Genomic DNA, 22,415 nt, shown 5'->3' with positions numbered 1-22,415 from the left:
ACAATCGCTAAATGTGTCGAGCCAATTGCACACCTAACGTAAATTAAGACCTCCTTTTCCCATTAGAGTACCTGCGTGTAAACAATTTGCGATTTGTAATATTTACAGTCCTTGCATCTGGGGCAATAAGAGTCAAACCCTTGTCATTGTGTCCCATGAGGTATATTTATTGAACCTTACTAGTATTTTTATCAAAATGGCTATCTTAAATTTCAATCGAGTGTCGTGGGGATTATCGGGAGTCAGGTTCAGAAAGGACACTAAAGATGGCTGGTTGCCCCTCAGTCAATTTCGATTCTTAAAAACGGCACTAGAAAATTCCCTTTCCAATCAAATGCGGCCACTAAGATATGTGTACAGCCAACCTTCCAAACGGAGTGGCCGAGTGGGAAAAAAAATCATGCAGACATATGGCTCTTAAATTAGATGGTGCTCCCCTGAAATATTATACCAGTGGCGTTACTGCAACCTAACGTTTATGCTAAGGCTTAAACCAAAAAATAAACAAAACTCATATGGAAGGTATGCCTACGGTAGCACCAACATTCACGGAAGGGATGTGTGATACCAGTGGCTTGCGGTGATTTTCAATTTCTGGGGAGGAAAGAAACCTTTCTAATTTAAAGCCAATTTTTGAAAACATGATGTGTGCATTTCACAATGAACTTCAGAACGTAGGCCACCGAGATTCCACCTCGTGGTAGCAAAGATTTAAGTGTTTTCCTTTCACGGTATAACCCGCTAGATCTCAAAATGAGGGTAAAAAGTAAAATAACAAAAACAACTTACAAATAATAGAATTTGTCACAATACAATTTCATTGCCCCTTAGAAAGAAGGGAAATAATAAAAAAATATTGTCTCAAAAAGAAAAGAATAGAAAAAAAATGACTCAACAAAAAAGTAATTCCTGCATTGCTGTATCACCTAATTTTGTTGCAGGTATACATTACTTGGGAGTTGGCTAGCTATTTTGTTTTATACTTTTTCTGCTGTTATAAATCATGAATATTGGTAAAAATAGAAAATAAAGATTCATGTTCTTCATACTATTTTTCTAGTATACTGTTAATGTTTCTTGAAGTGGCTTCCATTCTATCGAAACATGCATAGATTATCTCTCTTGTAAGTGCCACAGTATACATTTGTATATGTATTAATTGCACACAAATAGATAATATTCAGTGAACAACATAGGCTAAATACGTCCAGGCTCCCTAGGTTTTGTGTATTTTTACGACAAGACCTTTTAATCAATAGTATTTCAAGCCTAGCCCGGACCGCACTGTAACAGCTTCAACTAATCGACCCTCTTTTATTATACGTTATCCCTGAACAACCCTCAAAAGCTATAAAGTCGTTCCAAAACAAAAAAAAATAGCTCTATCATGGACTTTCTTTTGTCAACTACTTTGTTGTAGAGCTTTTCCCTTTTTCGCCCAAGGGCATCCAAGAAATACTAAAAAGAAAAAAAGAAAAATATCAAGATGATTAGGACGAACAATAATTATGTTTTTAATTAAAAGGAAGGTTTCTAAACTAAGTAATTCATGGGATAGAATTAGCATTTTAATGGATCAAGGTTTTACAAATGCATTGAAAAATCAAGCCATATTTTTTAAAGCAAAGAAGATCAATGCACCTACTGACCTCTAAAAGGGAAATCAATCCTATTATCTAAGAATAAATTCTTTTTCTAATCTAAAGGTAGGATAAGAGAATGTTTAGTTCATTTATAAGTGTATAGTCAAGTTTCAGGTGTTTCTTCGAGTGCTAGCAATGAAAGGAGCATCTATTCGAAATAATTCAGTTTATTTCTTTTGTCGGAATGTTGGCAAAAGAAAATATTTATCTTCAGTTTATTTTCACAGCAAACAACCTGTTGGTATAATTGTCTTACCGTACCATGTTGTATAAACACCCGGCATATCTAATTTGTTTATATTTATGTTTCTACGTCAGTAAATCATCATTGATGTTAGTTCCGGCTTGTGATCCATGACAAACTTCTATCTTTAATTTATTTTTTTTACAAGATTTTTTTTTATTTTGTTTTAATGGCAAATGTATTGTTTTGATGATGGAACCAGTAAATTTCTAAGAAGGGAGTCCATCACAGGGGAAAATCTAATGCCCTAGTGTTAAAGGTAGCCTGTCCAAAATACAATTTTAGAAACTTCTTATCGGCAAAACTGGGCACAGGAGAATTACGCTGACAGAAGTATGCTCCCAAGAAGATTCAGAGCTTTAGAACTAGAAGGCAGAACCCTAAATTTTTGCGGGGACTTTATTTATCTTCTCCCTAGATTTTCGCCTCATCTCCCTATATTTAGACGAATAACTTTTTGAGGGGAGGTGTATTTTCAGTGAAAGAATGCTTTTTTCGATATGTTCATTAAAAATGTTGGAAAAATGACAAGTTTTCCCGCCTACATTTTGAAAAATACATCCCTCCTTACTTTTCAGATGGTTGATTATGCAAAAGTACTAAAAAACTGCTTTTTCTTTGTTAAAAAATACGTAGTAACTAAACCGTCTGACTGAAATCACTCTTTAGTATGTATCTGATTAAAATACTTTTACCAACAAGCCTCATGACTTGAACGGCTTCATGTAAACTACGAAATAAAGCAACTCATTAATAGATTCTCTAAAATAGAAAAGAAAATTATTGTATGAGACATAAAAAAAATCCTTTTTAAGAAACCGATATGAAGTAACCTACATCCATAATGTAGATTCAACAATTCAATTTGTTATCAACAATTAAGTTATTATATTTTCAAATTCAGTTAATATTAGGGCTTTTCAAGCTAAAATATGGTCTTTTTGTCAGTCAATTCAATATTGGTCTGAAATGGGATAATGAATCTCTGAGTTTTGCTTCGACATATCGCTACTTCTGGGAATCACAAGGTTTTGTCTCCTCAAAGTCTTTTTTTTGTTTCCACACCATCCACTATCTCTTAAGATCAGAAATAGCAACAGCGTTCAACAGAGATATCCAAATATATAAACAGGGGATTAATATTTTTGCTATCAGGTTCGATTAAACGGCTTCATTTTTCTCTCTAATTTTATGCTTTTCTTGAGCTTCGATGGGTTATGTGGCAGTATGGCCAAAATACTGGAAGTAAATGAGAAATCGTTCTGCATATTCCTTTTTAATCATGACATAACCTTTGGCTGCAGCTTTGAGTGCGTATGAATATACGCATACCATATACATTCCAAATAAATATTGATCTGCAACCTGCACTAAACCAAATTAAGAAATAATAATTATAAGAGTCAGGATAAAATATAGTGTCAAATATACTGTAATTAGTATACTAATCTCAAATGAATAGCTTTCACCAAGGTCAGAAGTGCCCAAGGAAAATAATTTACATAAGAGATTTGCCTTGTTTTTACATAAATGGTGCCACAGTGAGGTGCCAATTTCATCCTGTTCTTTAGTAGAAAATGACAATTTGAATAAAACGGCTAAAATTCTATCAGGTAATCACATGAATTCGGAGATAAGCAATGGATTCAGAATTGCCAAATACTCTCACAATTTATCTCTAAATTTCCTTGGCCCAGTACCGCACGATGGTACGCTTTGCCCCTAAGAATTAAACTGGAATGCCTACACAATTAGCTATATTATAGCAAATGGTATAATTTGAAAGCTGTATTTGAATCATCTCCAGAAAAAAAACTTTCCCATCCCTCTTGCTGGTAAAAATTTATGTGGCCACTCTTTACCCCTCTCCAAGAAAAAGAGAGACAGAAAAACTGCAAAAATTTAAAGCAATTTAGGACTAAGAATAAATTTCTAACTGTCCAACTCCCATCCATTCCCCACACAATTGACACTCAGACCAGCATAGAACAATGTAAATAACTTCCCTGTTTAAAAGGAAACTTAAGTAAGATGTCCAAATATAAAAACTGAGAGCATTTTGTTACTAAATACTTAGCACCTTGCACAATATATGCTCTTTTGTGGACTAACTTTGCTTTTCTGCCGCGAAGAGCCAACGAAGCCAAGCCTTTGGCTTATATTCTTTCTCTCTTATAGACTAGATAGTTTTAGAGTTTACAGTCAACAACAACAAAATTAAATAAAAAAAGAAAGTTAATGGGTTTTAGAATGATTTAAATCGAAGAATCTTTATTTTTTTTCCTTTTAAATATTTAAACCTAAAATAGCCCTTAATTCTTAAAGTAAGCCAAAATGACCGAACAACAGAAGGGGGTTGCTACTGTTCTTCAGCTTCCTATGAAATAAGCTATAACTTGCCCTTAATTTAAAATACCCTATTCGGAATAAAGCAGCAAGTCTTAAATGCTGATATAAATAGGAAAATAATGCATTGAAAAAAAAAAGATGGGTAAGAATTAGAGGTCAGAATTTGTAATTTAACACACTAATTTGCCTTCCTAATTATAACACCAACGCTTATCCATTCTTTTCTTTTCTCTCTCTGTTTTGTCCCTCTTTTTTTCAAATTTAAATTTATTTTACAAGCAGAATACATAAACTTCCTTCCACTGACAATTGACTGGCAAGATTAAAGGCGGATGAACGACTGATACTCAGGGGCGTAATTTTCTATGGGGCAGGGGACAACTTCCCCGCCAAGACTTCGTTTCCCCCCCCCCATACCTCAGTTTACCCCCCCCCACCTGAAATTTAGTTTCTTCAAAATTCTTGTCAAAACTAAAATAAGCCTGCATAATTGAAGCATCCACAGGAAACGTTCAGTTTTCTTTAATGTATCTTTATCTTTATGGTACTATATGGCTCATTTTTTGTTTTCATTGTCATTTTGACTTGATTTGGGAAAATTGGCACCAAATTTGCCCCTCCGCCCCCTCTCCGAGGATTTTGACGAAATTACGTCACTGCCGATGATGTTTATAAAGAAAGTAAGCTAGCAGGGAAAAAAACGAATAAAAAATATGGCTCTTTGTTAAAACAGACGAAGCTAACAAATTTTGTTTAAAAAAGATGAAGTTTTCCATTTTTGTGTTGCAGCATGAATCAATCCTCCAGGAATCCAACTCAGCTTCTGCAACATATTTATTTCAAAAGGATAAGTTCTACGATACTAAGTGGGATGTTGGAGACAAATACTTACAGTGCGGAAGAAGGGCTGATGTCCTCAAACTTTGGACTATGTGGATTGGGAAGGTAATGCGTGTATCTAGCCGCATGTTTTTCTTTAAATAAAAAGGTTGGCCGATTTCTTCAAGTTTGCGAAATGGAAAAATCAACAAGAAAAAAATATTTATGATTGCAACACGTTTCATCAAGGACTTAGACCAGCTACTATTTTCTTCTTCTGGCAAAATTCCCCTTCGCAGGCTATGATGAAATGCCCAGGTTTAAAATTCATTCCTTAATACTTCGAATCTAATCGAAGAAATGAGCACTTGACTGAAAACTGAATACATAATAAAACATTCATCACAGACTTGGTTTAAAAATAAAAAATTAAATGAAGTAAAATAAGGACCTCGGTTTGGGGAGAAAATGTCTTCGCAGCCTTTTAGAATTTAAGCTACATTATTTACTCTTGTAAAACTAAATAAAGCACTAATTTAAGCTGTGAAATCGTCCAAAATACTGTACTTCAGCTTGTTTAAAATATTTTCACTACTAACTGAAAAAGTAGCCAAAGGAACATTCCCGAAGATAAGTTATTATTCCTAGCCTTTTGTTATATAATCCTTTTGGTATCCACTGTAATTTCAGTGAAGTTTAGCTAAAGTATGCTAGTAAATCAAAATTCAACGGTATTTAAATATTTGCAGCTAATTGATATCTATTGTCTCTTTTTCAAAATGCAAATATGGACTGAAAGTAATATCCCCTAATATAGGAACCTGACAAGCATGTGCAGTATGTGTACCATCTATATTGATTAGGGTTGTCTAAGGAGTCCCCAGGTGCCTTGTTTTCAATTTTGTATGATTCAGAACACATTTTGTACCCTAATTTGCCATACTTGAAACTTCAATGACTCAAAACTTACTACAGAAAATTAGTGATTCAGGTTCTTGACAGCCAAGATGCCACTCTTTACTTTAAATGACATCCAATTGACCAAATGTTTCAAAAACAGTTGTATGTAGTCTTTAACTGACAAAAAATGCTTGGGTTCCGCCTCAAATTAAAATTCTAACTGCACCCATATTATCGTGCGTAATAATTAAAACAAATAATTTTAGTAGATCTTGTCACCTTTTTGTTTAAATTATCACCATTTGCGATGAGTGGACAAGTAGGGGCAACTAATTGTTTGTCAGTATTTTTCCACTTTTCGCAGTCTCAACTTTAAGGAGAATACCACAAAATGTCCGTATCGCTTTCATATTTCACATTAAAGCGTTCATGGTAATAAAATGTAAGTAGCTCAAACAATGACCCCTGACAATAGAAACCAAAACTCTAAAAAAAAACAGAAAATTAGAAAACGACATAGACACTGGAAGAATATACTTTTCATGCCAGTTCCAAAGATCTTAAGTTTATTAGGTTTTTAAGTTTCAAACCAAAAATTATTAGCGCGAGAAAATTCAAATAACTTTAGAAATAAGGGCAAGACAATCCCCAAAACAGAGCGAGCCTGATAAAAACTACTGTCAAATTCTGCTAGTCAAAAAAACTTTCAACGTGGTCTTCAGCCGTCTATTTTAAGAAAAAATAAATTTTTGTGTTTTCCCCCAAAATGATGCACACGTTTGTGCCTTTGCTCATTAATTAGTTGCTTATTTTTCGTTCTTTTGTAACCGGATGTCCATTGTATCCAGGTAACTCTCGTAAACAGGGTTGCTAAAAATTTTAGGGCCAACGTGTCCAAATTAGCCCAAAATGGACACTTTTAGTGTCCCTCTAGAAAATAAGCACTATACATGGTTGCCTCTATAAATTTTCAAAACCTATGAAAAAACTGCCAAAATACCTTTGAAAATCATCCACCTTCGTTCTGCTACCTCGCGGTATGTTACCTGCATGAGTTCTGCAGGTATTTCCAGCTTTGACATTAACGCTACCAATAAATTAAGTTTAGTGCTAGTTCAATTTGAAGAGATGGCATAAAAAAATCGTCATGAGATTGTCAACAGAGCGAAATATAATATCGATACCGCTACCTATCTTAGTTGAAAAGTAAAGAACCAATCATTGAGATTTATTTTCACTTCGGAATTTTCATAAGTTATGCGAAAAAGATGCGAGTCGTTGTTCTTAGGTAGCTATTAAGGATCTTTGGGTGCGACAAGGTCCGAACGGCTCCAGCAACGAAATGTCTATTTTGACCTACATGATTTTAAAGTTAAACAAAAGACGTCCATCTTCTTAACCACTCAGTCAACTGGTTGGTCAAGCGGTTAAAATCGTTTAACAAATCGTTTAAAATCATGGTTAAAATCGTCCTCTATCTTGCCGTTTTCTGAACTTTTAGAAGTAGCCCTGAGCAAAAATGACGTTTTTCGAGAACTAAAAAAGTGAGAAGACAAGGCCGATTGAAATAAATTCGCTTGAGTTATACTCGGTAGAAACTGGCGACCAGCGTTGGCCAAAAAATCACAGCTGAAAGCATAAAATATAAAACAGAAACATTCGCTAGCAGCTATAAATAAAATTGAGCCGCAGCACAGCTTTTCTGCGAAACTCCTTTCTTTCTATGACAGCAGTGTAATAACAGCCATATGCACACGGTTACATGCCACAGGGATTTACGCGGAACGTGCCTGCAGGGAATGGCCATTCACTTCTTCTTTCCAGCCTTCTCAGCGGCCTTGGTGACTTCACCACCAGCAGTAGGTGGGTCCTTGAAGTTGACCGACTTGATGACAAACGTCAACTATAAGATAGAAGAAAAAGATGGATTCAATATTTCTTGCTTACCAAAATGGTTAAGACTCTAGGTCCTATTCCTATTTCGTTGGTATATGGTGTTCATGCAGGCCACGAAAACATCCAAGACAAGTCCCCAAACCGTTGCCAAATATTAGAAGTAAACTAAAAACTAAAAGCAGTAAAAAAAAAGAAGAAAATAAAGACATTTGGTTTTGATTTGGAAAAATATCCAAAAAGTGTCCTTTTTTTCAAAATGCTACCTATTTTGACCCAATAGTGTCCCGGTTTCCCTCAGAGTAAAAAAGTGTCCAAAAGCCACTAAAAGTGTCCATTTGGCATCCCAGCTCGTAAACTACCGACAAGGTGTTCTTTTGAACCAAAATGTTGCAACCTAAGCAACAGAGTCCCAGTTTTAAGTAATAAAAGAGATGGCAGCCCAACAAAATGCCTTTTTCTGCCTTTTTGTGCCGTAAACCTACTGACAAAAGGAATATAATACTGACGTTTACTTGAACGATTTTTCAGTAGCTGACAAATTTGGTGTCTGTCCTCGTCTGTCTTTCCTAAAATGTTCTTCTAAATGTTTTCATGAATGTTATCTGTTAAAAATCAAGCTTATTTAGAATATCTATGAAATTAATCACAGATTTCTTTGTGATTACTTATCAGTTTTTAATCCAATGATCGATTAATAGAATTTTTTTAACAAACAGGAATCGATCGTTTAATAAACCTGACAACACTGTCTTCCAACATTCAGTTTCATCATCACGAATAGTTTCATCATCACGATTCATCATCATCAATTATTAGGGTGGCAGTATTAATTCCAATATAAACAGGAATTGATCACTTAAATAAATTGATCATTTAAGAACATAGAAAAAATATCCTCCAGTATTCAGTACCATCATCACGTCCTACACTGGACCTATTTTTCTTCATTGCAGGAAAGGCCAGTATATCACTGTATTATGTACCTTTTGTCCGTGCTTTAAGAAACAACGTTGGGTCAAAATTCTGTAACGCTATTTCAAAAAGGCTTACATAGTGTATGCATAATACCTGTCACCTCTCATATTTGATTGAATCTTTCATTGAAGGGGAGCGAAGGATTGGAAGAACATGTGAACACTCTCTTCGACGTAGCAAAGGCAACAGTTGACGAAATTAAATCTCGCCCAGAAAATTTTAAGCTAGTTCTAACGACTCCGGAATTTGTGAATGTCTGCTTTTGGTACATACCAAAGAGATTGCAAGGACAAGAAAACTCTCCAGACTATAATGAAAATTTACATAAGGTAAGATTATGTTTCCCCTTTCGTCTTTTCTATTATTAACTCCGGTCTTTATAATCAGTATCAGGGGACCGAGAAAAGAACGACAGTTTTTCTTTTTAATTTCATTTTATTTGGCAAACCTTTTTGTATATTTGTACCGACAAATTATTCTACAATCAAATAAATCGACAGTCAAATTAAATAGTAGCCTAATGGACTTTTTTTCAACATTTAACACAGACGCTGATCTTCAGCAAAATTTATTCTAACTATTCGAAGTATTTGTGACATCATTCGTATTAAATATGAAACAGTTCGTGGTAATCAAACAATCAAACAGTCCGTGGTAACGAACTGTAAGTAAGGAGCTACCCACTTCAATAGTAACCGAAACTCTAAAAAACAGAATTTTGATATTAATGGATATATCAAAAGAATCGGCTTATCATACTGATTCTGAAAATATAAATTTCATAAAGTTTAGTCTTACCCACCGAAGGCTAAAAGCATGAGAGAATTTGCTAGATTTTTCAGAAAAGGTGGAAACACCCCCTAAAAGTCAAAGCACCTTAATGAAAATCACACCATCAGATTCAGCGTATCAGAGAACTCTATTGTCGAGGTTTGAACCTCCTATCTGTAAAAATGTGGAATTTAGTATTTTTTGCCAGCAGAAAGATCACGGATACGTGTTTAATGTTTTTTTTATTATTATTCTTCCAAGGGTGATCGTATCGACCCAGTGGTCTTAGGATATCCAAAGGGGACTCATTTAAACGGAAACTAAAAGTTCTAGTGCCCTTTTTAAGTGACCAAAAAGGTTGGGGGCAGCTAGGCCCCCTCCGACGCCCCTGTTTTTCTCAAAATCGTCCGATAAAAATTTTGAGATGGCCATTTTGTTCAGCATAGTTGAAAGGCCGAGTAACCATTCTTTTGGGGATAACATGACCCCCCCCCCCCATAGCCCCTGGGGAAAGGTCTGCGTTATAAAAGTTGTCCATTGTTTACGTATAGTATTGTTATTGGGAAGTATTCGTACATTTTTCGGGTGGGGGGCAAATTTTCTACCGGAGGATTTTCCACGGGGAAAGTTTTCAATGAGAAGGGAAGTTTTCAGAGGTTGAATTTTTCAGGGGAAATGTTTCAGAAATCCTATATAAAATGTTTTTCATGTCTTGCTTTCTCTTTGGCGCCAGAGTTTTACGCGTGGAGACGTTAAGGGTACTAGGATTGAAATGTCTAGAGAATATATCGGTGGGGATGAGGAATTTTTCCGTGGAGGTGGAGGCAGATTTCCTGGCATTATTAAAAAAAACAATCAGAAGGTAAATAAAAAAAATAAGTTTTTCCAGCTGAAAGTAAGGAGTAACATTAAAACTTAAAACGAAAAGAAATTATTACATGTATGAGGGGGGTCGCCCCCTCCTCAACACCTCGCTCTTTTAGCTAAAGTTTAAAATTTTTCCCAATTCTTTAAGAACGGTTCCTGAAACGCGAGGTTCGTTTAGTTAGAACAATAAGAAATTTTCTAAAAGTACTAAAAAAAAGTTAGCATGAAGAGCGAGGTGTTGAGAAGAGGGCAACCCCCCTCATATACGTAACAATTTCTGTTCATTTTAAGTTTCAATGGTGCTTCTTAGTTTCAGCTGAAAAAAGTTGTTTTTTATTTAATATAAATGAAACAGAATGAACATAATTGTGAACGTAAAGTTATTCATACGAAAAGTGTTTTTTTTTCAAAATTAAGACTCTACCGAAATTCGTGACTTAGCAGACGCTTTATGAAAAATTTATCAAGGGCACTGGGAGGGAGAAATGAATTTTCCCAAGTCTTCACCTATCTAGATCGTTTTTCGCATTATTGATCGTTTAATAAGATAGATTTGACGTTAAGCCTGGTCTATGCAATAGATTATAGACCACAATTTCAACCATCTCGAGTTATGCAAAACATCTATCTCAGTTATCAACACACTAATGAAAATAATGATTCAATACACTTCATTTTAGATGGTGGCAATTTTTTCATGAACTTACTCTGCATATTGATTCAGTTTTGTTTGGCTTCGGCTACAGTCCGAGTCTCGCTAAAGTCCAATTCACAATAAGATTTTACTAATACCGAGGTTTATCTAGCACTAATTTCAGCCAATCAGATTTGTCAAAAAATATTCTGGTTCACTGAAAAATTCTATATAAAATCTCATTGGTGCCACACAGGATACTTAAAGAATACAAGGCCGTTATTCTGCGTCATACTGACCAAGCCCCGTGAAAGAGTGGATAAGTTTTTTTTTTTTTTTTTACTTTGCTTCCTGGTTCTTCCGACCTCTTGCCCTGTAGCTTTTAATCCGCTTCTTGCGACTCCCAACTTTCAGCCATTCAGTGACATTATTTTCCTCTTCAGATCCGCCAAGAAGAAGAAAAAAACAGCAAATGGAGAAAAACACACTTCAAAATTGCTAATTTGTAATTCTTGAACTTTGTCTATCATCAAAATGAATAGACAAAATCATCAAAAGGCCAAGTTTTTCTGCAATACTAACCGCAAATCGCTCTCACGCAAAAAACTTTTGTAAACAAAACCAAATTTTGTTCGTTTGTGCACATTCAAAAACAAAACTTGGTACCAAAGGTCTAGTGATATATTCCCCTTCTCCCACTTTTCTATTTTTAAATCATGAGAAGATATTCACTCTCTACTAATCGATCCTAGGCTAACATTGAATCTAAGTAATTTTTTTAAGAATAAGCACTTTACGCTTAGAGGGACCAGTGGCGGTTCTAGGCCTGGGCATGGGGGGGGGAGGCATATTCCACCCTTCCAGTTTTCATGACATTAAATACCCTGTATTTTATATTTTTACACACTTGTGGTATACCGTAATCCCCTCCCCAGATTTTGAGGCCTAAAACCGCTATTTAGATTGACACGAATCAACTGTTCATTTTTTTTTAATTTTAAACAAAAAGGAAGTGTTTTTCGATAATATGATAACTTATCAAAATTACTTTTGTAGGTATCACCCAAGATAAAAGAAAGGATGATTAAAGAAGGAACAATGATGGTGACCTACCAGCCTCTTGGGACCAGACCCAACTTTTTTCGCCTTGTATACCAAAACTCAGAATTAACGTGTCACGATGCAACATTTTTTCTGGACGAAATTGATAGACTTGGAAGAGATTTATGAATTTATCATTTTTGTATATGAAAATTGTAGTTTGAAAAGTAGAGAACCCGTATACAGTCTTTTGAAGATTATTCTGGAGCAATTACATCGATTGATACTGTATTTAGGCGAATGTCGATTAATTTGGGCACCAAAGCACCAGAACCCAAACTTTACTCTTTCTTTTGAAAGTAGTAAATATCTTGATTTTCCTCTTAAACTAAAAAGAAATAAAAACTGTTGATCAACGCTTATCCCCATAATTCAGATGAAATACCAAAAATGACTGGTACGGAATCCCAAGTTAAATTCAAATCGTTACAAATTCCACACGAAAAAAACTAAACCTTTGCCTAGATTGTTCTCCTAATTTAGTGGAACAACGTTCAGTCCGTTACACAGTGCAGCAGAAAAAAAAATCCCTTTGAAGCAGCAAATCTTTTTATCGCTCTCTAAGATTGATCATAATTTTTGTACAAATTTTTATCCTTTTTTCTTTTAAACTTCTTGATAAAATCTAGAAAGAAGGGGTTAAGAAAGGCAATACTTAAACAATCAAATTTTCCTCCCTTTACTCTGATTGTTGTCAGATTTATCTCGTTATAGCCCTAGGAATGGGACAGAACTACGTTTTTCGTACAGCTCACTGGTCACTCAAATGGGCTCTCGAAACTATCAGTATACAATTCCTCTGGAAAACATCAAACAATTCTTCCTCCGTCTTCCGAAGCACCCACGTTTCATAACCCTGCTGGACCAATGTCATCATTGTAGCTTCCAATATCTTTATCTTGGTTCACACATTTACCTTCTTATTCTTACAAACCTTTTTCAACTGTGAAGAAACAACCAAGGCCTTGGCTATTCTACTTTTTAAAATCTTCATTACATTCATCATCTTTGCTAATAATACTATTCAGGTAAGTGAAGCTATCCACTTGATCGATCTATTCGTTACCAAACCTCGCCTTCGTTAATTACTAGTCTAAGCGACTTAGTTTTCTTAACACGAATTTGCAAAACTATTATTGCTTGTACTTCATAACGTTACTAATCAACTAATGACGTAGGTCTTGTAATTAAATGGGCTGGCGTAAGGAGTTTTGGCTTCAAAGCAATCCCTAAGTAAAATACAAGGGAAAAACTCGGCCCCAGTGGCACTAAGATGGGCGAAAAAATTATGCCCGTGCCACATTATAGTCACATTTGTCAATAAAATCAAAATTACGCACGACTACAGCGCCAATTACGTTCATCGTTCGTAATTTCTCGAGTTTGAACATTGTTCAACTTTCAAACATAAATTTCTTGACTGATCAGCGAGAATTATGGTTGAAGGCACAATTTTTAAAAATGTAAAAGACAAAAGCTTAGAATAGCATTTCTTCTATCTGTGAAAAGCACATAACGCGAATTCCTAAGACTTAGTATTAGTAGAAGACAGATGGACACAACGTACTATTGGTGCAAACTATTTAAACTAGTCTCGTGCAGTTTTTACTTTTGGCTTTTTAAATACAAGTGTGACGATAAAATCACGAAAATCGTCTTACCATTCGTGATATTTGGCTTTCTTTATTGACAGACGTGACTATGATGTGGCAAGGGCATTAAACGAACGAAAATTTTGCCATTGAAAACTTATAGAACAAGCTATCTAAAAAAATAAATAATATTAATAAACTAAAATAATAAATATGAAAGAATGAAAAATAAAAAAATTCTTTAAATAAAAACTAGATTTAATCTTAGTTTTCACAATGTTTTAAAATATCTCTCTGGTGAGAGATTATACTATATGATTATCTGTATTATACCTAAGTCAGATAAAAGATCAGCTACAGTTAACTAACTATTAGAGTGAGTTTTAAATTTTTGATGATTTATTCTTCATACTCATCATAATTTGAAGATGTTAAAAATACTATTTGTTATATAGGCTACTGCAAAATTGCTCGCGCGTAGCCAGATTGGAGGCGTGTTTGTCTGTTGTTTATTATTTAAGTATATTTGAAAAATTCACGGGAATTCCAGTCGTATTTTTCACAATTTGAAACTAGTTGGAAAAGTCGGTATTATAAAAATAAACCATACGACCGAAAATTGGGACGCTGGAAACTGTCTCAATTAATTATTAAAGTAAATTTTTCGACGATTTATTTCATAATTATCAACATTTGAGATTTTACGGAGATCAATGGCTATGTACCGTTCTGTATAGTAGCTCAAACCCAATTGTAATGGAATGTTTGTCCAAGTCGACCGACTTTTCCGCATACAATGAGTATGCTGTGAAAATTTAGTTTCTAAAAAGTGAAACTTTTGAGACTTTAGTTTTAGAGTCCACTAATACACCGTTCGGTAATGAAAAACTCAATTTATTGGTATATTAGTGAACTTGTATATTATTTTTCTATACTAAGTTTAGACTAGCATATGGCCTATAATTCATGTCCATTGACAACAACGACAACATTGACAACAACAGACAACAACGTAATCATCAACTTTGAAGGTGATAAATTTTTTTATTAAAATATTTTTCCTTGATTTATTTTTTATGAGTAGCCTAAATTCATCATTATTTTATCCTTCTTTTATAATTTGTTTATCTGTTTTTATAATTTGTATTATATACATTCCTTTAGTTAATTTATTTTAATTTTTTTTAGGGGAGGGTGGTAAACTAACAAAACTGTTAAGGTATAAAAGAACATGTTCCTTCTTTAATTCTATAATTACTGGCTAGAGTCTTCCGTTGCAGACTTTATCAACAGGTGGTCACAAGGACACCAGTTGAAACTTTTCCCAGAGAAGAGAACAAGTCTTTGCAGAGTGAACAATTTTGCAGAGATAAAGGATTAAGAACAATATGTATGTACGAAAAGTTTAATGTCTAATTTGAACACTAAAAAATCTGCATTTTACGACGCGTGTTTTTAAAGTAAGGTCTGTTTGAACATAACTACACAACCGAAAGATAATTTCAAAAAAGTAAATTAAATTTCAGAAAGTACATACTTTACTCTATTTAGCGGCATAGTGTCTAAGCCCGCGATCTTCCTTCTGGAAATAAGCCAAATTCCACTTTTGCTTTATATAGGATGTTGAAAGATCCACATCTTTAATATCCCCAATCTCACAATTAATTTCATTCTTACATTCCTGGCCTCCCCCAGGCCATTCAGCGTGCCCCCAGGTGGCGATACGGGAACGCCAGACAGATATGTAGGGTACCACCATAGGAGGCAAGGACCAAGGGGGTCCTTGTCCCTGGGGGTCCATAATAGAAACTGGGGCACCCTCGCCGGGGGTCATAAAAACAGGCGGAGGAGGAATAAGGCCCCTCAAATGTACACTCAAAAGGGCCCACTGGTTTGTCCACAAGTCCCATGAGTCACAATCCTTCTCCCAGTAATGAGTGAAATTGCATGGTGATGCAGAACACCATCGCGGGAGGATGCTCTATAGGAGGACAACTGCGGCAGGGCGTAAGAACCAGATCTATGGACAACGGCCTCTGCAAAGGGCTGCCTCGACCCTTTTGGGGTGCCTGCAAGACTGGGGACCTTGCGGTCAACTCTATTCCCACTTGAGGAGTGGCGCCCCTTGAGGAAATTATAGCCTAGTAAACAACACAACATTCGCAAGGGATTATGATTAGGGGACAATTCTGCCGGGCTTGATATGTTTTCACAGGGGTCTTCAGGCTGAAAAACCTTTTCATAGCTAATTTATCTACTATGGGATACCTCCCTGTAGTGGCAAGACACTTGTAGGCATGAATATATAATGAGTAGGAGGTAATAAGCCTGAGATTGTCAGTGCAGGATTTTGAATCTTGTTGATAAAAGAGTATTGCTAAGTGCTGAAAACTATATTCTCACCAAGATGAGCCCAAGAAAGCACAAGGTCTCCATTCATGGAGGTCCCAGGGACTTCTTGCTGTCCGGTTCTAAGCCGGCTTAAGCACTTCGGTGTAGACTTAAGAAAATATGTGATCCCCGTCCTGCACTAGTATCCGGGACCATTGCTTTTCCTGAAGCCAAAATAATTTCAATGATTTAAAAAATATGAAAATTGCAACTTGAAATGCTGCGATGTTACAAAATAACCATCGTTTTGATATTTTGACTGACGAACTCAGACGATTTGAACTGGGTTTATTGGGAGTTCAGAAACTCGTATCCCAGGGGTAGGAAGCATGAAATTAGGTGATATAGAATGTGTTTCTCAGGCAGGAAGGATGGGGTACATAGACAGGGAGTAGGGCTCATGATGAATAAGGAAGCTGCTAAGTCTTATTTAGGCTGGGAAAGTATTAATAATAGAATACGAATTGCTCATTTTATGACTAAAAAGTTCAGGGTATCAGTTATAGTAATATACGCCCCTGTACAACCGACTGACGGAGATACTAGTGACTCAGATGAATTTTACTTGCAGTTACAGGAGCAAATAGACAGGGTCCCAGGTAGAAATATGATGTTTTTACTGGGAGATTTTAACACCCAGGTCGGTAGAAATAGGGATAGATGCCGATGGTATTCCAGCCTAGGTAAATTTCGTGTAGAATAATAAAATAGTAATAACTAGACTTCTGCAATTTTTTAGATATAACAGATTACTAATAACCAATACGATGTTTTGATAAAAAACGGCCCATGAGGTAACAAGATATTCACATAACGGTAAGACCCCTTATTGACTATAAGACTGGCAGGATCAATACAAGATACTAGGGTATATAGGAGTGCCGTTATTGATGTTAAAAGTAAAGATCACCATCTAGTAGTGTCAAGGGTTAATTTAAAGCTGAAATATCGGAAGGGTAACTGTACAAGAATTATCTGAGTGATAGATCATATGAAAACAAAAAGAATATAAAGAAAGTGGAGAAATCATTAAAATAAGAACTAAAGAGTTGTGAAGTAGAGACCATGGATAAAATTGCTAAGGATCTGGAAGATGCAGCTAGACAGCATAATAGTAAAATATTGTACTGGTATGTTAACAAATTGAGAGGGAGTAGTCAATCCGGACTAGGCCTAGTTAGATATAAATTGGGCCGCAAGGAAAAAACTAAAGAGAGATGGGTCGAACATTTTGAGAATTTGCTTAACCAAGATAGAGTTGCAGGAAAAGATATAGAGGAAAATGAAAAGTTTGTGATACCTTGGATGTGAAGGAAGATTTGTTTTGTGAGAAAGAACTAGCGACAGTACCAAAAGGATTAAAAAATAATAAGGCTCCAGGTTCTGATAATGTGGTTAATGAGTTTCTTAAATATGATGGCTCTTAGACTGGAAATAAGTTACTGAAGATAGTGAATATGATTTTGAAAAAAGGGAAGTACCTAATGATTTTAGGAAAACCTTGATTAAGTCACTTTATAAGAAAGGTGATAAAAGTGAGTGTGGTAATTATCGAGACATTAGTCTGGTCTCTGTAGTAAGTAAATTACTTAGTAATATCATACTTTTTAGACTGAGAGATTCCGTTTACAAAGTTTTAAGAGAAGAACAATGCGGTTTTAGAAAAGGTAGAGGATGTGTCGACCAAATTTTCACTCTTAGGCTAATAATGGAGAAGTGTCTGGGTTTTCAAAATCCTTTGGTCCTCAGTATTATAGATTATGAGCAAGCGTTCGATTCTGTTGATAGAAGAGCTTTAGTAAAGGTTTTATCCATGTATGGTATACCAGACAAATACAAGCGATAGTGCTAGGTACGAGAATAACACTGCTGCGGTTAAAGTAGGATATGAGGTTAGCAGCTGGTTTTGTATCAAATCAAGAGTGGAGCATGGTTGTTTTTTATCCCCTGTTATTTGGATTATTTTGATGGAACTTGTCTTAAAGAGCACAGGAAAGGCAATGAGTAACCGCGGAATCAAATGGGGTGGAAAAAGTCTCCTGGACTTAGATTATGCTGATGATTTAAGCATCCTAGATGAAAGTGTGAGCAAAATGAATGAAGTTTTAGAGATTTTGCGAGTACAGGGTGCTAGATTAGGTTTGAAAATTAATGTTAAGAAGACTAAGTCACTAAGGCTAGGAATAAGTGAAGATGAAAAGGTGACGCTAGGTAATGAAAAGATTGACCAGGTGGGCAGTCTCATTCACCTTGGTAGTATCATTAGTAAAGATGGTGGGAACAGGGGAGATGTTAAAAATAGAATCGCCAGGGATCGGTGTTTTTTCACAATTTAGAAAAGTTTGGGAGAATATAGAGATAAGTCTATAAACCAGGATTAGAATATTGGAAGCTAGAGTGAAGACAGTGGTCAAATATTGCTCTGAAGCACAGACGCTCCGAAAAACGGATGAAGATTTGCTAGATTTTTTCCAGAAAAATTGCTTAAGGATTGTTCTGGGTACCTGGCTGACTAACCGTATGTCAAACAATAGGCTATTACGAAAAATGTGGTTCAATACCGCTCTCTAGGGCTATAATAAAAGAAAGGTTGAGGTGGCTAGGGCACGTTGTGCGGATGAAGGATGACAGATTGCCGAAGATTGTTCTTGTCGGCCAACCGTCTAGGGCTAAACGGAAAGCAGGTCGTCCTCGTCTGGGGCGAGAGTACGTCATAAAGAAAGATTTAAAGGAAATGGGCACTTCGTGGGCTGGTGTAAAAAAGGAGGCTTTGAATAGATTGGGGTGGAGGAGAAGCGTGCGTAGCTGTGTTGGCCTCAGGCGGTTTGGTGCTGCGGTGAGTTGTTAGCAGTAGTAGTAGTAGTAGTTGTTGTTCAAACCCGTATTATACCTCTCAACTAATTTTAAAGTAACCTCTTCATAAAAACTTGCCGCCAGCTCCGATAACCAAAAGTTCACTGCCGTCTTTTACGTCATCATCATTGTAATGGTTGCCACTGAAGTGGAAACCGGTTGAACTGGAGACGAAACATGGGTTTCGCATATCACACCCAAATTGAGGCAACAGAACATGGAATAGAGACACAAACACTCCTCTGTAAGGTTGAAGGCCAAAAAGACTGTCTCAGTTCAAAATCATGGCGCCGGTGTTTTGGAATTGGCATGGTGTTTGTAGGTAGACTTCATGCAACGAAGAGCCACTATCGGTGCAGAAGCATACTCCCAAACTCTCAGATAGCTCCGCAGAGCGATAAAAAAAGAAGAAGAAAAACTTGGCATGCTGAAAAAAAGGGACTTGTCCTTCTTCATGACAATTGCATGACCTCACATTGCAGATTAGACCCGCAATCTGTTCGACAGTTTTGGCTGGGAAGTTTTCGACCATTCACCCAACAGTTCTGATCATGCGCCGAGCACTTTACTATCCGTTTCTCCACCTCAAGCAACATCTTAGTGGCAACCGTCGCAATAATGACGACGACGTAAAAAGGACATTGAACATTTGATTATCGGAGCTGGCTTTTATGAAGAGGTTACTTTAAAATTAGTTGAGAGGTATGATAAGTGTTTGAACAAGCTTGGGAACTATGCTGTTAAATAGAGTAAAGTATGCACTTTCTGAAAATAAATTTACTTTTTTGAAATAATCGTTCGTTGTGTAGTTATGTTCAAACTGATCTTACTTTAAAAACACGCCTCGTATTTGTACTCTTGGTGTACCTACGCTGGTGGAAGGTTTATACTTTGTCCTCCGGTTGCCACACTAGCGATACCCTTTATTTCGTTTACCGCATTAATTCTTAGTTTTTGACAAAAATGAACCAACCTAGTACGAATTACACTTTAAAAATATTTCAACGAAAACTAAGCACCAGAACGAAATTTTATTGTCTCAACTTTAAAAGAAACAGTAGAATAATTTTTTCAAATTCACAAATAGAAACTACCTCTGGATTCCTCAAAATCTTCAGCCTCACCTCAGGATAAGTATAGGAAACAGTCTATGTAGAATAATTATACACTACAACAAAAAGGTTAAAAATCTTACGCGACTTATTATACTATTCAAAAACATTATTTATACGGTAAAAGGCTTTGATAAAAGTTCTTATGGTCACGATAATAAAAAGATAAAATAAAAAAATCCATGAATTGAAATAGCATAGACCAGTTTTCAACTGATATACATTTAACGACTCAGCAAAGAAAAGATTTGCTTTGTTCGACCCAGGCGAATGTCAAAATGTGATCAAGACATTTTTCTTTAATTGGGGTATTTTAGAGCGGGGGTGTCTGTGCAGGTCATATTAAACAAGGCAAATGCATAAATAGAAAATTATATTGTAGTCACCGCATGCGCATCTCACATCTTTAAACTTAAAACTTTCAGAGAATAAAATTGACCTTTATCAATTTTCCTGCTGGCCATAAATAAAAATTCACAAAAAAGAAAAAATCCTGTATATACGATGATACAAACCGGTACAGTTGGTAATGAGTATGAAAGCACGTATTACAAACTTCCTCAGATTTGGGACGAAACTTACAAGACACCCCTTTCATTTATGTTTTTTTAACCAAATCTCGGAGAATTTTTGGGTTGCGCCATTCGATGCACGGCTTGAGAGTCTGACCTTAGAGAAGGCGACCAGAGTTAGATGCAAGGTGTGCACCGTGATGACAGCAGTATGCTAGTGCAAGTTTTTCTAAATTACTTTTGACGTGTTTCTATAGAATATTAGCAACAGCAAATATAACAACTCCAATATGATTTAAGTTTTTGTCTGAAATAGTATTTTAAAGAAGCAGAAGGATGTTTAACGCTTTATAAAGTTGGAGCCAACTGAGAACTATAGATGGGGAAGAGACCAATAAAGTAATGGGTTCATATGAATTTTGATTCCACTTCTTTTCGTGGAAAAGCTTTCATAAAAGAACTTGCAAATCACAAACACTGAGAAAAATGGTTATATACTTTGGCTTAAAACATAAAAGTCCAGAAAAAAACGTTGTTCAATGTGGAGGGCGGAAACGTCATTCAGGCAAAGAAAAAAAAATAATAACATCAATTCTCTTATTCAAACCACAACCAGTCATCCTTCTTGTGATGAATTCCAGCAAATCTGACAAATAATAAACATAAAAAAGAATATACATAGAAAATGTGTAAACATTAGAAGCGACTTCACTAAGTTAAAAGAATTGGAGCCTTGTATGTACACACTGCGCCCAACGTCAAAAATTGTAAGAAATCTGATGAACTGTTAACCAATCAGCGATAGCTATTATACTATAAACCAATATCATTATGAGAACATGACCAGTAGTTGGTTTTTCTCAACCGGGAAATACGTTGATTAGTCAACGTTGCTCAGATTTCCAACAACTTGAACGAATGGCAGTGATTTCATAGCAATTCTTGCTCTTGCATTCACCCCATTCACCAACTCCAAACAAAACAGCTGCAAACTCCCGGAAACAAATACTATCGACACCTTGTTTTACTTCTTTTTCAGCGTAAAGAAACCACGTTTTTTGGGTTCATCTGGCTTTGGCGGTCCAGCAGGGAGAGTCTGCGCACGACTGCTGCTGGATTGGTCGCCTGATTCTATCTGTGAGCGGGCTTTAGATACCCAAAGATTCATCTCGTCATCATCTCTTGCTTGGAACAAGAATTCTCCACCAGAAGGGAGCCTAAAATTATTTCATATCAGAAATAGCGTTGGATTCTAAAGTAAATACTCCCATTTTCTTTAGATTAAGACAAGAAATATTGTTTATATACAGTTAGCATATTCACTAAGGCAAATTTCTGTTGTTCAGACAAAAAATATAGCACCAATTTTTTTAAACATGCTTCCACGATTCGGATATAAAACTGTTTGGATACATAGGTAAACTTCGCAGTCCAGCTTTAAAGATTTAAAGAAAAAACACTTCTAAATCGTTCAGTTAAGACTGGCAATACTTCGACTCCTTGTTTGTATTTTTTAGCTATGTTTTTAATTTCACATTATATTCTCCTTTCCACAAATGTTGGCGGCAAATTATGCAGGCTACCATTTACGTTTCTATACATCTAAAGACAATTTCAGGTACGTTTTGATACGCGTAGCTTTTACATATGCGTCGTTAACGGGACTGTAACGGACTCCATATCTAATGGGAACAGTTGCTAGCATGGGAACATTTGAAGCTCCATTCTTTAATTTCTTGATATGAGCGGCTATTCT

At 35.8% G+C, this 22,415-nt stretch overlaps 2 protein-coding genes across 7 annotated transcripts in view; one reads left to right on the top strand and one right to left on the bottom strand.

The window, feature by feature from the left end:
- Positions 1-12,380, top strand: part of b (glutamate decarboxylase-like protein black) — a 46,062-nt gene extending 33,682 nt beyond the window's left edge. Inside the window, exons 5-7 of the mRNA XM_089091548.1 lie at positions 5,026-5,181; positions 8,958-9,155; positions 12,155-12,380. Of these exons, the coding sequence (XP_088947674.1) occupies positions 5,026-5,181; positions 8,958-9,155; positions 12,155-12,328 (528 nt within the window). The 3' untranslated portion in view covers positions 12,329-12,380. The remainder of the gene's footprint in view (positions 1-5,025; positions 5,182-8,957; positions 9,156-12,154) is intronic.
- A 7,671-nt stretch (positions 12,381-20,051) lies between these two features.
- Positions 20,052-22,415, bottom strand: part of beta-Spec (spectrin beta chain) — a 172,627-nt gene continuing 170,263 nt past the window's right edge. For all 6 annotated transcript variants that reach the window (XM_089092294.1, XM_089092290.1, XM_089092293.1 and 3 more), the window contains one exon: positions 20,052-21,876. In XM_089092294.1, coding sequence (XP_088948420.1) covers positions 21,684-21,876 — 193 coding nt within the window. In that variant the 3' untranslated portion in view covers positions 20,052-21,683. The remainder of the gene's footprint in view (positions 21,877-22,415) is intronic.

The sequence above is a fragment of the Artemia sp. Qi Xiang Cuo genome, chromosome 7 (genome assembly GCF_049724085.1).
Source record: "Artemia sp. Qi Xiang Cuo chromosome 7, ASM4972408v1, whole genome shotgun sequence".
In the NCBI taxonomy this organism is placed as follows: Eukaryota; Metazoa; Arthropoda; class Branchiopoda; order Anostraca; family Artemiidae; genus Artemia; species Artemia sp. Qi Xiang Cuo.
Note: the sequence above shows the minus strand (reverse complement) of the source record. Positions and strands in the feature narration are given on the sequence as shown.